This window comes from Mytilus californianus, unplaced genomic scaffold (genome assembly GCF_021869535.1).
Source record: "Mytilus californianus isolate M0D057914Y unplaced genomic scaffold, xbMytCali1.0.p SCAF_3, whole genome shotgun sequence".
Taxonomy (NCBI): Eukaryota; Metazoa; Mollusca; class Bivalvia; order Mytilida; family Mytilidae; genus Mytilus; species Mytilus californianus.
Genome location: NW_026262679.1, coordinates 8,315,881 through 8,337,095, shown reverse-complemented (window position 1 = coordinate 8,337,095; position 21,215 = coordinate 8,315,881). Strand labels below are relative to the sequence as shown.

The 21,215-nt window shown below is 32.8% G+C and overlaps 1 protein-coding gene across 1 annotated transcript in view; it reads left to right on the top strand.

Moving 5' to 3' along the window:
• The window catches only part of LOC127733420 (lachesin-like), a 36,756-nt gene extending 17,031 nt beyond the window's left edge, over positions 1 to 19,725 (top strand). Inside the window, exons 2-7 of the mRNA XM_052242784.1 lie at positions 11,052 to 11,167; positions 14,471 to 14,684; positions 16,065 to 16,088; positions 16,819 to 17,121; positions 18,552 to 18,575; positions 18,909 to 19,725. Of these exons, the coding sequence (XP_052098744.1) occupies positions 11,052 to 11,167; positions 14,471 to 14,684; positions 16,065 to 16,088; positions 16,819 to 17,121; positions 18,552 to 18,575; positions 18,909 to 19,018 (791 nt within the window). The 3' untranslated portion in view covers positions 19,019 to 19,725. The remainder of the gene's footprint in view (positions 1 to 11,051; positions 11,168 to 14,470; positions 14,685 to 16,064; positions 16,089 to 16,818; positions 17,122 to 18,551; positions 18,576 to 18,908) is intronic.
• The last annotated feature ends 1,490 nt before the right edge of the window (positions 19,726 to 21,215 follow it).

Genomic DNA, 21,215 nt, shown 5'->3' with positions numbered 1-21,215 from the left:
GTTTCGTTAAATGATCAAGAATGCTCTAAATATACTGCTGAAATTTACCCAAAGGAACTTACTTTAAATAAATCAAATATTAACAGCAATAACTGTCCTTTCCTAGATTTAGATATTTCAGTATTACACCAGAAACTCTACACAAAAATTTACGACAAAAGGGATTATTTTTCTTTCCATATTGTTAGTTTTCCCTTTGTAGACGGGGATGTTCCTTTGGCATCGTCTTACGGTGTTTTTATATCCCAACTCGTTCGCTATGCTCGTGTCTGGATTTCAATGAGCATAATCTATGTATTACTAATAAATTATTCAGTCAGGGATTTCGTTACCACAAATCACTTAAAACCTTTACTAAATTCTTCCATAGATACAAAGTTTGGCTGTACCTGTAGACAACTTATTTCAAACGGAATAGCACATCCTTAATTTTACGGTGATGTTGTTAACGGAGAACGAAAATTTAGATACAATCCGGGTCAACTTTTAAATCCTTTAAATAAATTCATTCTAAAAGGTTACCAATTCAACACTGTAATTTTTGAATATTGTTTTTATTGGTATAAATATTGACTTTGTGATCAGTAAATTAAAACATTATTAAAATTACACATATTTACTTTCACAGTATTACAATCTGTCAGTACCTTTAGTTTGGCATTGCACAAGGTCATGTTTTTCTCTGACTGTTAATGACGTCGTAACACTAAATCCATTGGATGTTGAATTTGTGCTGATTGATATTTTAGTCTTAGATACATGATTTGTTTTATTAGTTGTTATTGGCTTTGAACTAGCTGCCAGTAAATGCGAGTTCTCTCACATCTGTACTTAGTGTCTTTTTTTGTGGGGATGTATAAGTACCCGTCCACGTCAACTCTGTGTTTTTGTTAGAGGTATTTTTATTTGTATCCATCTGATGAGTAAAGCCTTTTTTCAAATGATTTTATAGTTTGTTCTTATGTCGTACTATTTTACCACTGACCCAGGTTAGGGGGAGGGTTGAGCGATCACAAACATGTTTAACCCCGCCAAACTCTTTATGCGCCTGTCCCAAGTCAGGAGCCTGTAGTTCAGTGGTTGTCGTTGGTTCATGTCTGTCATATTTGTTTTTCGTAAATTGTTTTGTTATAAATTAGGCCGTTAGGTTCTCAATTGAATTGTGTCATATTTTTCATGTTGATGCTTTTTATAGCCGACCATATGGTATGGATTTTTCTTATTGTTGAAGGCCGTACGGTTGCCTATAATTGCTTACATCCACTTCATTTGAACTGTGTTTGATAGTTGTATCATTTACAATCATACCACATCTCCTTATTTTCATACTGACGGGTATTAAAAACGCAACACTAAATTTTTCACTTTATTTCTCAATTTCAAATATGCAATTTTTGTAGAACAAATGTATAAATATCAATTTCATTCATGAATTTATTGTCTTAAATAAGTTTGCAGTTCGAAAGTTGAATTAATTACGTCATGTGTAATGTTTAAATCATGTGGTGTGCACTGAAACCCTGGTTTTGCCTTATCAGAAGATATATCGGCGTCGAAGGCAATGTCTGCCTGTAACCAACGCCCAAACGATTGACAAAAAGGTCCACCAATTGTGTTGGGCATGTTTTGAGTTCTGTTTTGTACCTTCTGATTTGAGCTCTTTCCCACCCATTACATTGTGTTTTGGTAATTAAAAAAAATATGCAGTTTAACCTTTAAGGCTTTTAATGTTTTTCTGCAGTCGATTCTTTGGCATTTCAGTATATGGGAAACATTAATGGCGTGAATAAGTCTGCCATGGCATTAGACGACTTGATTAGCAGTTGACGTACGGACGTAAACACGTTGCGTAATCAAGTTTTATTGACGTGGCGTTGTCACTACATATTGATCTGGTCACAGGTGGTCATCAAAATATCCCGTACCGTTGTTGTTAGAACAGTGTGATGAGTTTCTGACGTACCTCATGTAACACAGGACTTGTTTTTATTTATCCAATCCAAGCCTTTTATCATTATACTATGTTGATCACTCATGTACTTGTTTTATTAATCTGATCAATCCTTCAAACATTGGTCTATGTTGATCTGTCATGTATTTGTTTTATTTATCTGATCAATCCTTCGAACATTGGTCTATGTTGATCTGTCATGTATTTGTTTTATTTATCTGATCCAATACTTCGAAGATTATACTGAATAAATCTGCCTTATACTTATTTTTTTTCCAATCAAATCCACCATCATTGTACTAGGTAGATATGTCTTCTACTTTTTTTGTCCGATCCAAGCCGTCAAGCATAGTCTTGATAGATTCCTCCTGTACTTGTTTTCTATTTATCCGAGCCAATCCTTCCAACACTATATTAGGTTGATATATCGTACATATTTGTTATTTATTTATCCGATCTAAACCTGCCAAAATTATACAAAGTAAAGCTACATGTAGTTGTTTTTTCTTCTTCTTCTTTATCCGACCTAATCATCTCAACGTTGCACTGAGTAGGTAATTGGGTTTTTTATCCAGTCCAAGCCTTCCAGCATGTTACTGCGTAGATTTGAAACATTTGATTTGTTTTCTTATTCCAACATTTATTTCCTTTATTTAGATCATGGAAGGTTTACGTAATTTTTACTAACAAATTCATTATCAAGCAATATTTTATTAAATTAAACCATTGGTGTACAACTGGAAATCTAGCTTTATGTTTTATGGATTGAGCACATTTTTCTATGTGTAATGGTGTAATCTTCAAATTGACTGACCACTACAGTTCAAACAATAAAACATTAACGAACAAAACGTGTACTTATTATGGATATTGATTATACAGATAAGAATAGATATATCTCCTGTGGGTATTATTTCAATAACATGTATGTCATAAGATGATTGTTTATATCTGCTACTTTACCAACTGTATTTATAATTTAAGAAATAAAAAATCTTTAATGTATGCAAATGATTTGTCTGTTGTTGTACCCTGACAAAGGTGTAACCAAATATAAGTTCATCTCTCACTGACTTACAGTTGAGGAAAACAATAACTTGGATATTGTAAGTCCTATGATCAAAATGAAGTCTGCATCAATTGTAACTTCTTCAAATCGTCGTTCAATCTGACGTTACCTTCTCAAACCAAGGTTTTTATTTTTGTACCCTCCTATCGACGTCCAATGTGACGTCATGTATTGCCGAAACGACGTTCGCTTGATCGGAGTCTCCTTAAATCTATGTCTAAAGTTATTATAGGCTTTATTTCCATCTTTATTTATTTTACCTGTAGTGATCGTTCAAAAAGAATCAAGTAAAACAAAATAAAAGAACTGCTTTCATAATGATTTGGCTAAACAGAAATGTGGGTAAACGTAATAAACAGAAATGTTGGTATACGAAACAAAGACAGCAGCCTAATGACATAAATAACCGAAAAATATCTATAGAGGACAGCATACAGATATCTATAGAGGACAGCATACAGGTATCTATAGAGGACAGCATACAGATATCTATAGAGGACAGCATACAGATATCTCTAGAGGACAGCATACATTCTTCAACAGCAGATATCTGTTTATACAATATGACATGCAACTAATCTCCAATCTGGGATATGGAAACAGTTCAGATACAAAAGTAACTGAAATCCCCAGACCATATAAAACAATGTCTCAAGTTAATGCTATGGCACAGAATCAGATAAAATACTGGTACATGTATGTTAATTGAAATTCTAATATGACGTGCTTCTTTCGCTTTGTAAACAACACCGTGATAAAATTCTCGATATATTTATACTTAGCGCAGACTCAGAGATATACATAATAATACAATATACCTCCCTCGTAAATCCACATGTATTGGAACCTATTTGCAAACGCTATGCCGATTTTATTGTTTTAAAAATTGCAATTGAAAAAAGACTACAGAACTTTTATTCTTATTCGGATGCATAACAAAAAGATTTAATGCACAAGAGCTCGGAGAAATCTACAAAATCAAAATAAAATAAAATTCCGCGAAAGTCCATTAATGCTTTTGGCGCATTTAAGTCATTTCAAAACATGACGTCATACAAATGAAAACGCTAAAGCTGAAGGTTTTTTCCGTTACGTGAACCATCGAAATTCGTATAATATTACATTAAAATGGATTTTTGAGGTAGGTGTTGTTTTATTTTCTATTTTATTGCATTATTCGCATATTTACTGATTTCAGCAAGTCATTATATGGCGGTTCCTTAGTTACGAAATGTCAACTTTGGATTTGACGGTAGCTTACGAGGAAAACATGTAAATTAAAAATGGCAAATGTTGGGTTTGAGAATAAAAAAAATTAAGCACATTTTTCTAGCGGTTGTTTACGAAATAATTCTTGCAAGCTACTGATTTATTAGAATGTTTTAGCTTGATCTAACAGGGAGTGAAAAAGAACAGCCACACACACGGCATACCCACCCTCGCTTCAGTTTTTTAATGACCGTATTTGTCCTATTAGAATCGAAATAATTCACGGAAGCCATAGATTTGTTGGAAATTTACACATGGCCTCGGCCGTGATATTCGTTAATTTTATCCCTCGCTAACGCTCAGGATAAAATTCGAATATCACGGCCCAAGCCATGTGTAAATTTCCAACAAATCTATGACTTCCGTGAATTATTTCTTAATTGATATCATTACCTGATTACCACGATGATAACATTATGAGAACAATTTTTATAAACTTAATTCAATATTTTTTACATTTTATGGTTAAGATAATGGGCATTTTTAGTCGTGAGTTCTCAGCCAAGAACTAAACGTCGATTTCAGAACGGAAAAGACTTGGAATACAGGCAAAAAGTACTGGCCTTCAATTTGGAACTTTACTCTTTAACGTCAGAATAAACGTCGATTTTATAAACGAACGTCGATAAGAGACCGGACGTTGATCTGAATCCCAAAAATTCGCAAAACGGTCCTATCATATTCTTGTTTTCTGTAAATGTTAAACAAAACCAAGGAGAAACCAAGCATGATTCACAGAAAGATAAACAACACAATGACAAAAAGACAGTTAACAAAATCTTAACATACAGTTAAAGATTGAATTTATTGTTGGTTTTTATTATCCAGTGGCAAATATTACAGGCATATCAGAACGAGAACACGATGATGTATTATAAATAGGAATAAAAACCCTGCTTTTATTTCGGACGACCAGATGACCCAAATTTGTTTATGCCAGTCTTGTGCTAAATCACAACATGCAGCATGAGAAGCAGCGCATAAAAATTTTTAATTCTTGGTATTGAAGCCATGACCTCCGACACTCACGGTGACCATACTAACATTAAAACATCAAGAAGAAAAACACCAAACAACACCAAATATCCATAGGTTCAATAGCTTCTGAATGAGAGGCAAACCTTTTGACATTTAGGATAGATGGTAAAACTGAGAATGGAAATGGGGAATGTGTCAAAGAGAAAACAACCCGATCAAAGAGCATAAAACAACCCATGGGTTTTTTTTATGCTTTTAAAAATGGGTTTTCCCAATACATTTTCATCATACATAGCTAGTATGGAATTGTATGAAGAATCAATTTTATCTTCCATGCCAAACTAAGATTTTATTATAAATCCATGATAATTATTTAGATTTTAATTTGAATATAGAACATGTTATGGTCCCTGACTAATATTTGATATGAAGTAGAGTTTTGAGAAAACACTGGATTAGCACAGATCATGATGATACAATATAGCAATGATGTATTTCTTCTATTTACGGATGTTCACTGAACACATTGAAAGTTGAAGAGGACTTACTCAATCAAATTTTCGGAATAAAAATACATATGCACTCTTATTCATCGGTATTGTCACGGTTTGTTTGTTTGTTTGTTTGTTTGTTTTTGTTGTTGGTTTTTATTTCACGTGCGTTCTTGACAATTCAATATTTTGCTAAGATACCGGATTTCTAAAACCATTAGGATGCGGACTTTACCGAGACTTAAGATCATTTGTGAATAGTCCGTTCATTGTCTACAGATGATTTCCCAAAAGACACTACATCAATAATACATCGGAATCAAGCTATTACAAACCAATAAAGTTAATGACAATCAATGAAAGAAGTTTAAACTGTTTCAACTGTCATCACTTGCTTGGATATTAATATAAAGTAAATGTATATGACTTGGCAGTTTTACGTCTTTCTTAAATAATGAAAAGCTTATACAAATTCTCTCTAATATGTGAAAGTAAAAATGATAACAGAGATTAAATAAAAGCTATTTATTTGAAATTAGCACCTCATTAATTCAGCTAATAATTTATAGCCAGAAAGTTTGTTTATTTAAATCGACTATCGCAGTATAATATAATAAAACGCGAATAAAGAAACCAAACTTGACTAATCATATTTGACAAAACAGAAGTAAGAAGTTTCTAATTTTGGAAAAAAATATCTTTGAAATAAAAATATATTGCAATAAATCTGCAATTTACTCATAAATATGTACTTTAAAAATGACTACCGCATCCAATGTGACATGTGCGCATCTACTTTTGCTGTACTATAAATTTGAAGTACTTAAAACATACTTGCATTATTTAGTACTTTTTCATTGTTTCTAAATGGTAGTTCTGTTTCAGTATTATAAAACTGAACTTGTACTGCAACTGTAAATTAACGGTTTTGAACCTGTCCAGATTTTTAAACTAGTACACAATTAATATTTTCTATCAAATTATATAAGTAATAGTTTGAAAAAGTACTATATTTTTATTGTATCTTTATAGTACTAAACTACGTGGGTACTTCAAATTAGTTTTACAAATTTAGTACTGTCAAATTATGCCATCAATATAGTACAATACTTTGAAAGTACTACATAACTGCTACATGTCAGTACTATAAAGTAATAGTATTGAGAAAGTGCAAAAGTAGCTTTGTACTATTCGAACTCTTGGTAACATTGGATGCTGACTTAATGAGATGAAGAATTTGAACTCATGGTAACATTAGATGGTGTTTAAATGAGATGTAGAATTCGAACTCATGGTAATATTAGATGGTGTTTTAATGAGATGTAAAATTCGAACTCATTGTAACATTAAATGGAGTTTTAATGAGATGTAGAATTCGAACTCATGGTTACATTGTATAGTGATCTATGAGATGTAGTATTCAAACTCTTGATTAAATTGGATGGTGACTTAATGAGATGTTGTATTCGAACACTCAATTATATAGTATAGGTTGGTGATTTGATGAGGTGTGGTATTCGAACTCATGAATACATAAGATTGTGGTTTGATGAGGTGTACTATTATCACTCTTGGTTAAACTAGATGATGATTTATTGAGATGTAGTATTCGAACTCTTGGTTATATTTGTTGATGGTTTGATGAGGTGAAGTATTCTCACTCTTTGTTACATAAAAAGTAAAATAACAGAAATACTGAACTCCAAGGAAAGTACTTAAGCAAAGGGCAAAATCAAAAGCTCAAACACACCAAACGAGATGGAATACTACTGTCATATTATTTACATCGACAGGTGATTTAATGAGATGTAGTATTCCAACTATTGGAGGTAGACTTTTTCAACAAATTGTCGGCATTCCCATGGGAACGAACTGTGCGCCTCTCTTTACCGACCGCTTCATATTTTCATATGAGTCGGAGTTCGTTCAGAGTTTTGTCAAAAACTAAGAAGATCAAAGAAGCCAGATCATTAATTTCTCATTCAGATATATTGATGATGTTCTTTCCATTAACAATCTAAACTTTTCTGATTGGGTTCCATTGATGTATCCTCCAGAACTAGAAATTAAAGAAACAACAGACACGGCTTCGTTCGATTTATTTTTAGACTTATACTTCGAATTTGACATCAGCGGTCATCTCAGTACCAGAATCTATGACAAACGAGACGATTTTAATTTTGAAATTATCAATTTCCCCCCACCTTAGTAACAATATACCAACTTTACCTGTATATGGAATATACATTTCCCTACTCATTCGGTATTCAAGAGTTTGCAGCTGCTAGCCAGACTTTATAAAGCGTCACCAGTGTGTGAGCAGAAAGTTGATGAACCAGCGTTATGTCAAAGAACGTCTCGTCCTTTTTCTAAAAAAGTTCATCGGAAGACCTTGTTGATAAATATTTCGTTTCAACTTCACAAATAATACATGATGGTCTTGAAGTATAGATTCTAAGTACTGACTTGTTTATCATCTTAATTTCGTCTTACATTGTTCTTTTAATTTGTAAATTATTAACCTTTACTGTTAAGTACATTATTGGTAATATCCTTTGGCGTGGCTTGGTACTTATGCATCTCGCCAATGTGTTGTTGTGCTGTGGTCATTTTTTGTATTCTTGTCTTTTCATATTTGCTTATGTGCTTTGTCCATATGCCATTTTGTTTTTCATTTTTGACATATTTGTTTGTTTTATAGTGATTAAGATTATAACACAATGTTGACTGCTGTATCCCTATTTTTGACATTTTTACCAATTATGTCTGTTTGTTTTGTTCACACATTGTTGTCAATATAATGAAGTTTTAAGCCACTGTCATACAAGTGAGAGGTTGAGCTAGCTATAAAACCAGGTTTAATCCACCATTTTCTACATAACAAAATGCCTGTACTAATGTCAGGAATATAAGAGTTTTTTTTTTCATTTGTTTGATGTGTTTGAGCTTTTGATTCTGCCATTTGATAAGGGACTTTCCGATTTGAATTTTCCTTGGAGTTCGGTATTTTGTTATTTTACTTTTTGGTAACATTGGATGGGGAATTCATGAGGTGTAGTATTCGAATTTTTGGTTAAGTTGGTTGATGAAGTCTTACGTTTGATTGTATCAGTTTTTTATGGATTTCCACTTCTTGAACTGAGCTTGTAGTTTTTTTGTTATACAAATTTGGATGGTAGTTTAATGATATTTAGTATTCGAGCTCTTACTTACATTTGATGTTGTTTAATTGAAATATGATTTTAAATGATTTATTTCTTTGAAACATTGAATGATGGTTTGGGGAGATGTAGTAAGTGAAGAATTCGAGCTCTTGGTTACATTGAATGGTGATTTAATTTTATGTAGTATTCGCATTCTTCATGGGTTACGTTGGTTAATGAAGTCTTACGTTTGATTTTATCAGTTTTTATGGATTCCCACTTCTTGAATTTAGCTTGCATTTCGGTATTTTTAGTATACAATTTTGGATGGTGGTTTTAGGAGATCAAGTATTCGAGCTCGATCTTGGTTATATTGGATGTTGTTAAATGAGATATGTTTTTAAATGATGTTTTTCTTTGTAACATTGAATGATGGTTTAAGGAGATGTAGTATTTGAACTCTTGGTCAAATTGGACTCTGGTTTAATGAGAGGTAGTTTATTAATTACTTCTCGCGACATTTAGATGTGGTTTAAATAGATGTAGAATTCAAACTCTTGCTGACATTGGATGGTGATTTATTGAGCTGTTGTTTTCGAACTCTTGGTTACATTGGATGGTGATTAAATGAGATGTAGATTTTGAACTATTGGTTAGATTGGATGGTGATTTAATAAGATGTAGTATTATAACTCTTGGTTACATTGGATGGTGATTTAATGAGATGTAGTAATCGAACTCTTGGTTAAATTAGATGGTGTAGTATTCGAACTTCTGGATACATTGGATGCTGATATAATGAGGTGTTATATTCGAACTCTTGATAATATTTGATGATGATTTAGAGTGATGTAGTATTCAAACTCTTGCTAACATTGAAGTTGGCTGAGGAAGAGGTTGCATTTGAGTAATTTGAGTATTGTCCAAATATTCACCAATATTCACACAAAACAAATGATTGAAAAGCTTTTTATAAAGTATTTCACTGTTTACGTCGATATTTTGAAGCTAGATTTTCCACATTGTGTAATATGATAGAATATTGCACGCTAAGTTTTCGTTATGTTCTGTGGGAAATGTTATGTTGCTATACCATTACATTTTTCATTAAATGAAATTAAATTTATATCATTTCTTTATTATTTATCACCACTGCAGTCGCAAAACTTTAAATTTATTTGACAATTAAAAGTTCATAAACATTTTGTTTTTGAAGAATTATCTTGGCACAAAAACTGTTAAAACAATTCTCATATTTTAAAATTGAAACGCCAAAAACAACATTATATTTTCCGTTCTATGCATCCTGCGATACGTTTTGTATTCCGAACAACATAGCTTAATTACACGCATACTCAAACAGAAAAGGATGTATTTAATTTCTTGCAAGTGACAATTCAAGCTTTATCTCGCACTACATGTATTTTGACCTTAATGTAGCTGGGGTGTCATCCTCCATCTTGGATTTTGAAATAGCAGATAACAATCGGTCTAGATCTTTAATGCAAATGTGCAAATTTCGAGAATAGTATGTAATTCAAGTGTAAGACTTGTCATGTTAATATGGAAAATAATGTGTTTTATCATAGTTACGGCTGTATTTTACAAAAAACAGAATATTTTTGTTTGATTCATTTTTTTTCCAAATTTGCCACATAAGGGTCGATAACTCAGATATAAGGGGACATATCTCAGATAAAGTAACTTTTATAATAGAATGTATTGTGCATTTACCTATTTTATTATGTAGCAAGAAAACAAGTCCGGTGACCCCATTTTTTCTTTATCTTATCTGTAAGCATATTATTAGAGCTATCTTCTCATATTTTATCTAAAAATTCTATGGTGTAGTTTTTTTTATCACACAAAATTGGGTTTTCCATGCATAATCTATACAAAATCTGACAATTTTGCACAACCTGTAGCGTGATCAAAATCCCGGTGACCCATACATTTTATTATATTTTTGAAAAAAAAGTATGACATAAACTACATTTTGACAAGGTTCTGAATCGATATCGATATTCAACCAAACAGTAAATGTTTTCATTTTAAGTATTTTTTTTCACTGGCCAACACGTATTACATATCTTGTAGATGCTAACCGTAGTTTTCCCGATCCATATTAATTCCTGCTTTTTAAATTTTAGCCTTTTCTTTACATTCACACCACCCTAGACTTTTGCCTGTTAATACAACCGTGACTTTTCACAGAGAGGAAACTGCCATCCTAGAGTGTGCAATAGACCATTTAGGAACGAAAACAGTAAGTTATATATATATATATATTTTATATATAATTTTAATTAGAAAACCTAAGTCAATCAAGAATGTGTACTAGTTAAAATGCAATAAACATCTGAATAAAACAACATTAAGAGTTCCGATGCCAGATGAAAAAAGAACAAGAAAAAATATCATACCTAGAGGGAACTCCAACCATATGTTGGTGCTGCAGCTGGATATTCCCCCCAATGACTTTAAAACACTGTTAAAAACAGAATTAAACAAGTTACTAACGTGTACTTGGTGGTGTTGTTCGGAAAATGGAGTCTTTCGCCATTAGCTTCTGTCATATATAGGATCGGCCCATAATCATATTTCAATATATAAAAGATTCACAAACTATGCAAAGTTGTTTTATTATGAATTTACACAATTTTAATGAATTGATATGTTATTTTCCACGGCAAAGTCTCGATTACTATTAACCAAATAAAACCACTCGGAACTTGTAATCAACAAATAATGGCATCGTTACAGTGGTAGTAATTATTTTCAAGTCCTTTACTGATACTTAAATCAGATATTGTTAATGCAAAAAAGCTTGAATAAAATGGTTGGATACAAGAACGAAAATGCAAACGAGGATACACATGAAACTTAAAATAATTTCGATAATCTGAAAAGGACGACTCGATTCGAGCGCTCCAACCATTTCCAAAAGCAGCTGTAAAATATCCCTATCATCTGTAACATATATGTCATACCGTCATAGTGGCAGCTCCAATTACTCCAAATTGCAGTAATAAAATATCATTATTATCTGTTAACATATATTTCATACCGTAATAGTGGCGGCTCCAATCACTTCCAAAAGGAATTGTTCAATATCCTTATCATCTGTTAACATGTATGCCAAACCGTCATAGTGGCAGCTCCAATCACTTCCAAAAGTATCTGTTCAATATCCCTGTCATTTGTAAACATATATGTCACACAGTCAGAATGGCAGCTGCAATCACTTACAAAAGTAGCTGTTCAATATCCTTAGTATCTGTCAGCATATATATCACACCGTTATAGTGGCAGATCCAATCACTTCCAAAAGTAGCTGTTAAATATCCTTAGCATCTGTTAACATATTTGTTACACCGTCAAAGTGGCAGCTTCAATCACTTCCACAAGTAGCAGTTCAATATCCTTCTCATCTGTAAACATGTATGTCATACTGTCATAATGGTAGCTAATCACTTTCATTTATTAGCATACATGTATATGTCATACCGTCAGAGTAGCAGCTCCAATCACATCCAAAAGTAGCTATTTAACGTCCCTTTTATCTGTTAACATATATCATGTATATGTCACACCATCAGCGTGGCAGCTCCAATCACTTCCAAAAGTAGCTGAGCAGTATCCTTATCATCTGTAAACATAAATGTCATACCGTGAGAATGGCAACAGGCTATTTCTAACGGAATAAAGAATATTATGTATTCCAAAAGGAACAGATATTATGGCATTGTTTATAGCAAGGTTTCGATGGGCACTTCTCTTAGGCGGAACAAATATACGTTGATATACAATATAAAATTGAGAATGGAAATGGGGAATATGTCAAAGAGACAACAACCCGGCCAAAGAGCAGATAACAGCCGAAGGCCACCAATGAGTCTTCAACACAGCGAGAAAATCCCGCACCCGGAGGTGGTCCTTAGCTGGCCCCTAAATAAAAATGTGTAATAGTTCAGTGAAAATGGACGTCATACTAAACTCCAAAACATATAAATGATCTAAAATTAAAAAAAAAACATACAAGACTAACAAAGGCCAGAGGCTCATGACTTGGGACAGCCGCAAAAATGCGGCGGGGTTAAACATGTTTTGTGAGATCTCAACCCTCCCTCTATACCTCTAGCCAATGTAGAATAAAGAAACACACAGTGATCCACACAGTAAAACTCAGTTTAAAAAAAGTCCGAGTCCGATGTTAGAATAGGTAACAAAAGAAACTTAGCAAAATGACAATGATATATAAATTAACAAATGACTACTTTACTAGCAGTTACTGACATGCCAGCTCCAGACCTCAATTGAACTGATTGAAAGATTATGTCTCCATCATATGAAAATCAAGTACAATCCCTCCCGTTAGGGGTTTAGGATCATGCCATCATAAAATATATGAGAAGAACATAACCCGTATCATGCCAACAACTGGTTTTAGAATAAATGTGTTTATTTCCGATGCAAAGACCATATGAGTGAATCAATATTAATACCAACATATGCAATCCTTAATGACTTGACAACAGTATCGTAACTATATCCCTTCCGAATAAGTCTGTTTAAAGGTTTGGTTAGCGTTTGAGGTGAATGCCGACATTTTGTGCTATGTAAAAAATATTACCATGAAAGATTGGATGTGAAATACCTGAACGTATAAGACGTCTGCATGTTAATTTATATTTACGAATGATGTCCTTGTACTGATGATAAAATTTAGTAAATGTTTTGACTAGTAGTGATATCGAAAACCCTGGTGTAATAATTTTTCAGTAATACAGAGATTTCTTTCGTTAAAATCAAATACGTTGTTACAAACACGAGCGAATCGAACAAGTTGAGATATATAAACACTATAAGATGGTGGCAAGGGAACGTCACAATCTAAAAATGGATAATTAACAATAGGAAATGAAAAATCATCTCTTTTGTCATAAATTTTGGTATAAAGCTTCCCGTTAAAGATATAAATATCAAGATCTAGGAAAGGGCAGTGTTCATTATTAGTATTAGCTTTATTTAAGGTCAGTTCGCCAGGATAAATCTCTTTAGTGTACATACTGACGTCGTCATTATTGAGAACCAATATATCATCTAAATATCTAAAAGTGTTATTAAATTTTTGAATCAGATGTTGTTTCGATAGGTCTTTGCTGATTTTAGTCATAAATTGTAACTCATAACAATACAGAAACAAGCCTGTATGAAGTATGCCTCTTACGAGTAAAGGTATAATTCTGCAGGAAATAAATGCAGTACTCTTCCATATATAGAAAAAAGATTTTAAAAACTTGTCCACAAAATATGACACATATGCTGCTAACTAAAAAAAATGAATGTCACTTTCAGATAATTTTTCGTATAAATTTGGTTTTTGTTGGTTTTTGTTGTTTTTTTTTTTGGGGGGGGGGGGGGGTATATTTAGGTAGGTTAGCTTAATTAACTTGCAAAGTAGTCAAACTATTGATATCATTTTAAATATCTGGTTCAAGGTAACATGTCGAAAACTGTGATATATACATACAACAGCAGGAATTATACGTTAAATATCTGTTTTAAGGTATCCTGGCGAAAGCTTCCATACATAACCCCAATAACAACCGGAGTAACACGTTTTGCACAAGATAGCAGGTATGAAGCAGTTCACGTTCCCTGGAAAAAACAGTGGAATTTAAGCATCAAAAGCGTGCAGTTACATGATGCCGGTGTATATGAATGTCAAGTTGGAACCCATCGAAAAATGTTACGACAAAAAATAACGCTGCATGTAATAGGTGAGTGTGTAATTACAATAATTATCCTATATCAGTATTTGGTGACAGCAACTTATAACATTTCTCTAACATTTATTCTTGTATTTTTCTCAGGCGCATTTCACATATCTGTAGTCATGTTGCTAAAACCATTCCAGTTCAAATTTAAATAACAGTAGACAAGAGTTCTCCGAACGTACGTTACATGCACACGTGGATGGATGACTAGATTATGGGTTTATTAAGTACACATAGTTCTAAACTGAAGCAGTATTATGTGTCGGCATTCACTCATCTAATTTTGCATTAGTATAAGTTAGATGTAAGAACAATCGACGTGTATATTACGCCTTAAATGGATAATCAAACAGAAGACAAAGTAATTGAATGCAAAATACATTAAAGCAATTATATAAAAAGATACACACATATACAAAATATAGATAACAAATTGAACTGTGAGAGTATTCGGTAAACAGGAAATTATTGATGAGCATTGGAAAAGAAAACTGTTTAACATGATAACATGAAAGTGGATGGCGAAATTAACGATGCTCTCGTTGGTAGTACTTGATGAAAATGTGATAAAAATTTCATAAACGTCCATTATGTGTAGGCTTATAAGTTTGGGGTAAACATAGTGAAAGTGAAATGCATCACACAGCATAGGATCCTTTCTGATTTATAGTTCCTGAGAAACATGCGTCATAACATGGAACGGACAAAGGGACGGACGGTCATACAGACATGGGTACGATAGTATACCCACTACCTTGTAGCGGAGACATAAAAGAGAGGCGAAATAATACCAAAGGGACATTCAAACTCATAAGTCGATAAAAAACGGACAACGCCATGACTAAAAAAGAGAGCAAATGACAAACAAAAGAATACAAAACACAACATAGAAAACTAAAGACTGAGCAACACGAACTCCACCTAAAAAACCGGGGTTGATCTAAGGTGCTCCGGAATAGTAAGCAGTTCCTGCTCCACTTGTAGCACCCGCCGTGTTACTCGTGTAAGTACAAACTCGGCCATAAGTCTAATTCCGTAGTTAACACTCCGGAAAAAGGAGGACGGTATTGTAGGTAGGACGATTGGAAGATATTCGTCGTCATCTGTGAAACAGATATTCCATTACGGTAAACCAACTCGTGATGGCGTCCGTAAAATTTTCGAAGGGATGATTTCATCTTCACCACTTGGAACTCTTGGTTTGATAGCTTTCTTCTGAGCGTCATGTAAGATTACAATTCTATTTATTTAACTTTAATCTGGACAATATTGAACATCAGAGGCAGCAGCAGAAAAAAAAGCTTTCAAAGATAGACTAGCAAAAAATTAAAATCACATTTATTAAAACAAAATGCAACTTTCTTGTCTACATTTACATTACAGATGCTGTTTTATTTAGGAAAGCTGGTATGTTGTTAATTTATTTAAATCATTTAAATATAAAGGGGGCGGCACATTTTTATTTTATATTTTTCATAAATTCCGAAACATGAACATGATAAACATGCGTTTATCTTTAAATTTATGGAGTTATTATCTTTTGTTTCATTGTTGGAAATACTAGGTTTACCTTAGCTGTAAAATGCTACGCACCTTATCTGACCGCTTCTTTTTTGATAATGAAAAGTTAGATACATACCATTTTTGTCACAAACAAACCGCATAAACTTTAGAGAATTAGAGTTACCGGTAATATTATTTATATAATTCAAAAAGAATGTCATATACCCTTGGTCTAATATATATGTCATCATGAAAATTTGAACTCATACCAGTGTTGTCCCACCCAAGTAGTACTGACATACCTTGTTACTAAGTAAGAAAAATCTCAGAAAAAAATACCAACACAAAAAGATAAATACCGTCTGAAGGACATGTGAATATACAATTAACTGACATTATCTAAAATTAAATTAATTATACAATTAAAATAAGTCTTATATTGAAAAGAATGAGAATCAAAATACAGAAAACGATTTTTTTTTAATTTTTTTTATATTTTTTATTTGTCAACTGAATATGTTCATGTTCTGCTTTGTATCAGACACTTATTATTTTGTTCAAAAACACCTTTATATTGTTATAGAAAATATGTATTACAACATTTTGTTATATATTTGATGAAATTTGTTTGTAGATATAAGGATAACAGGAACACAGTTTCCAGAAAAAGGAGGTATTATGTTTCTATTTTGTAATGCAACAGGCAGGAAACATGCTCCCAATAGAATCGATTGGTTTAAAAATGGAGAGAGACTGTTTTCTGAACGATCAGAGAAAATGTCAATTAAAAAGACTATATCTATTGATACCGGTGTCATGACCAGCTCGTTAGTAATAACAGATGTACACCGTAGAGATAATGGGACGTATGTCTGTAGAGCAACTAGTCTGGAGGATGAAACCCTCATAACAAGTTTGAAGGTTAATGTTTCAAATGGTATGTAGCCAATATTATCATCTCGTTATTATACTTTGATAATCATGTTTTTGTATTGTACGAGGACAGGCGTTTCTCAGACTCAATCTTAGGGAGCTACCATTTGAATTTTAGGGGGGGGGGGGGTGGCGAGGGGGGCTAGGATGAAATTTGAAAAAAGGCAGGACAGAAGTTTTGAGTAAAAAAAAAGCAGGATGAGCAACCTGGAAAAAAAGGCAGGATGACAATTTATGTAAAAAAAGTCAGGATAAACTAATAAAAAAGTCAGAACCGAATAGAGTGAAAAATAAAAAGGCAGGACAGAGATTACAACTAAAAACAAATGCAGGACAAAATTTTTCATCCTAGCCCCACTTGGGTTTTACTGTCGCAAATTGAGTTTACCTCGTCGTATGAATACGGCCAATTATGAGTATTTATGCGTGTGCGCTAAAAGTGGATATATTGTGATTAAAATGGTTGACGATATGTAGGTCGTCTTATTAGAATACAGAAAAATGAAATGTTTGTATTTTAATGAATATGTCAAGTTGTATTGTTGTGCTTCTCATGATCGTAACAATTGTGTATATGATACCATTTGATCCGAACGTCATAATTAGTTTTTTTTAATACAAAATATATAAACAAGATTTGGAATTCATTACAATATAAATAATAAGGAGATATGATATGATTGCAAATAATACAATTATCCATCCGAGTCTCTAACCCTAACCTTAACATGGCGTGAATGTAATCAATTCGCTCGTCTACATAAAATTCATCAGAGGTAGTCGAATGAATCAAATCAATAAGAAGGCCAAATCGTTAACGAAGTTAAAAAGCATTGAAAATCTACCAAAAACAATTGAAAAAAAATGTTGTGCAAAATATTCCTAAGGTCATCAATATGGCGGTAGGAAGAACACATTTGTGCTTCGAGAAATATTGAAATTTTACCAAATCATTATCTAATGGGAGTTAATTGAATAGAAAAACAGAGGATATGGGTATCCTTCCATGACACAAAATCAGTACATACACAGTAAAATAGACACATAAAGCAAACAACAGCGCTTTTTGTGCTGTTCTTCATCTCACAGTGAGGCCTTCAACACGGACCAAACAAACTCCTATTTTACTGCAAGTTTAAATCAGCCCCTAACACCGGTTTGAGCGGAATTCTTTGCAAATAATTCGGCCAGGCTTTGTAAGATGTTACACCACGGGCGCGGTCAAAATGAACATACTGGAAAGTTGTACATATCTAAAACATTTATTTCTTACGCATAGGTGTAAAAATATATGAATGAAGAGGTTTATTCAACTGTCGGCATACATCATCGATGCTGCTGGATATTTGTTTATTGGACAGGTTATAACATTAACATTCTGTCCCAAGTTTTATTTTTTTATTTATTGTTATATTTTTTTGTTTTTATTTTCAGGTGGATCAAGTTATCCAAAGAGAGGTAATTATATTTGTCTAATTTAAAAATAAAGTTTTCATAATATCAATATAACTTCCTAACAAAAATGGTCTTGAGTTTTGACTGGTCCAATTTTTATAGATTGTTTTAGACTTTGGCCAGATATAAAAGGTCATTTTGATCGGAACAGCTCTTAAAAGATAAAACAATAACTTATTCCGTCAAGTCTGAAAATTGACTGAAAAGCTGAACATGCTTGAATGATTTATTGTTCAGACTTTTTAGATCCTTGTAGAGATCAGAATGACCGTTTCAGACTAATATTCACGTACTAGTGTTTTCCTCTAAATATGCAACATGTTTATTATTTTTCAGATGTCACAAGAACGGATACTCTTGAATCCAGTACTGCTCAAATAACTTATATGCATTCTACAGGTGGATTGCTATATTTCTTTCTGATAGTGTTACATGTAGTATGGTGATACAAGAGCTGCAGTAATATATGAATCCGAGGTGCCTTAATAACTATATTTATTATACAAAAAAAACACTTTGGTTTAGAAGCGATCCTTGTCAAATGCGGTGAATCTGAACCAGAACTTGAAGTTGAGTACTCAATTGAATATGTATGATAACCTTATGTCATTCATACGAAATAGATAACGTGTAAGACTACTAGAACAAACTACACGAAGTTCTGTGAGTAGTTTGGAGTAAAAGTAATGTGAACGTAATTATGTAAGACTACAAGGATAAAATACACGAGGTTCTTCGAGGAGTTTGGAGTAAAAGTAATATGAAGATCATTGTGTCAGACTACTAGAATAAAACAGAAATTTATCGAAGAGTTTTGAGTTAAAGTAATGTGAACGTGAACGTATAAGACTACTAGAAAACATACACTTAGTTATTCGAAGAGTTTGGAGTAAAAGTTATGTAAACGTGAAAGGGTAAGACTACTAGAATAAAATCAACATTAACGATGGTACCGTTTCAATGATTTCGGTCGGATCTTTGTGATTCAAGGGAATGCGCCTGACATGGACTAACATATTATGCGGTTTTTGATAAATTGCAAAAAAAAAATATCAATGGCAGTTAACACAGAGATAAATCATCCAATTGTTCAAAGACTTAACAGGCGGTTATCAAATTGTACTATGTATATTCTTAATATAAGAAAATTACTTATAAAATGGCTAAATATTATATGACCTAATTTTCTTAGTTTGAATAAAAAAAATTATGATAAAGCAGAATGGATACAAGGTCAATGAAACAGTACCTTATTAAACACATACAACCAAATGAGACATTATAAGTTATGTAAGTTAATAATCGTAGATATGGATATTTTAAAACTCTTAAGTATCCCATTACACCCTGAGGCGAAGCCGAAGGTTAAAAGGGGTACTGAAGGGTGTGCGAATCGGGCAATAATTAGGGAATTCGGGCACAAAGCGTAACGTGTTTTAATTGTTCAAAAAAGTTTTATTGATTTTTGGGAAGTAGACATTTTTAGTAGAACCCTACAGGTTGTCAAATATAAGACCTTTTAAATCCTTAAAAACTAGAATAAATCATATTAAGTGCTTAATATTGCAAGCTTCAAGTCATAGACGGAGTGGCGTTTACAAGGGTCATTTGCATAACCAAAAAACCCAAAACACGTTCAGTTGTCCCGTTCATTGACGACGTGGTAGCAACGTGTCGAATTTAATAAAAAGAATGTGGATGACCAATTTAATTACAAAAATCTAGAATAATCTATAGAATGCAAATTGTTTAATTTTTTGTAAAAAATTCCATCTTCCATTTGGGAAGCAAAACGCTTTGTCATTTTGAATATTGATGCCAATACCGTAGAAAAGCGCAAGTTCACTGAGGTAATGGGTACCATCGCCTTAGTTATATATTAGCAACACCCGGGTTAAAGGGTTTTTAAATGACGTGCCACCAGTCAATCGAAATCCGAGAAATATACTAAGCTGGGGATAGTCAGAGGTGTAAACTTATTATTGACTATTAAAGTGAAAGGTTTACTCTTTAAAATACTAGTAAGGATATGAGGTCACTTACAAATGAAAACAACGTTTTGCGATTTGTTTGTTTAAAAAGAGTGTAGAAGAAAAAGGCAATTAACAAATGAGTAAAAGGAAAAGCATACATTAAGGCAAAAAAAAGGAATACAAAGACTTTGAGATGACGAAAAGCAATAAAAGCGCTGTTTCTTTCCTTTTTTGTGTGTGTTTTATTTTGTGCATGTACTGATTTTGTGTCATTGTTGGATACCCCATACCCTTTTTGTTTTTATATTACACAAAAACCTGCAAAACATTACATGGAAAAGTATACAAGAATGGAAACTTTCGAGGGGAACTTTAAGAAATTGAAAGATCGTAAACCTGATAATACTAGAAGTTATTTCAATAACCAATTCCTTGATCAAAGCCGCAGAAATTATCAAAGGTTTAACTCAAGGGGTTGATGTATGATTAACTTTGGCATCTGGGCTACGAAGGGACAAACCAGAAACTTCTACAGCCCTGAGAATAAGCCTAGTCCTAACCTTTTAGATACTTGTATAAAGAGCATGTTTGGCGCAGCATAAGATTAGGTTAGCAAAAATCTTTTATTTACATACATGATACAACGTGTAAAAGTTTGATTGATACTAGG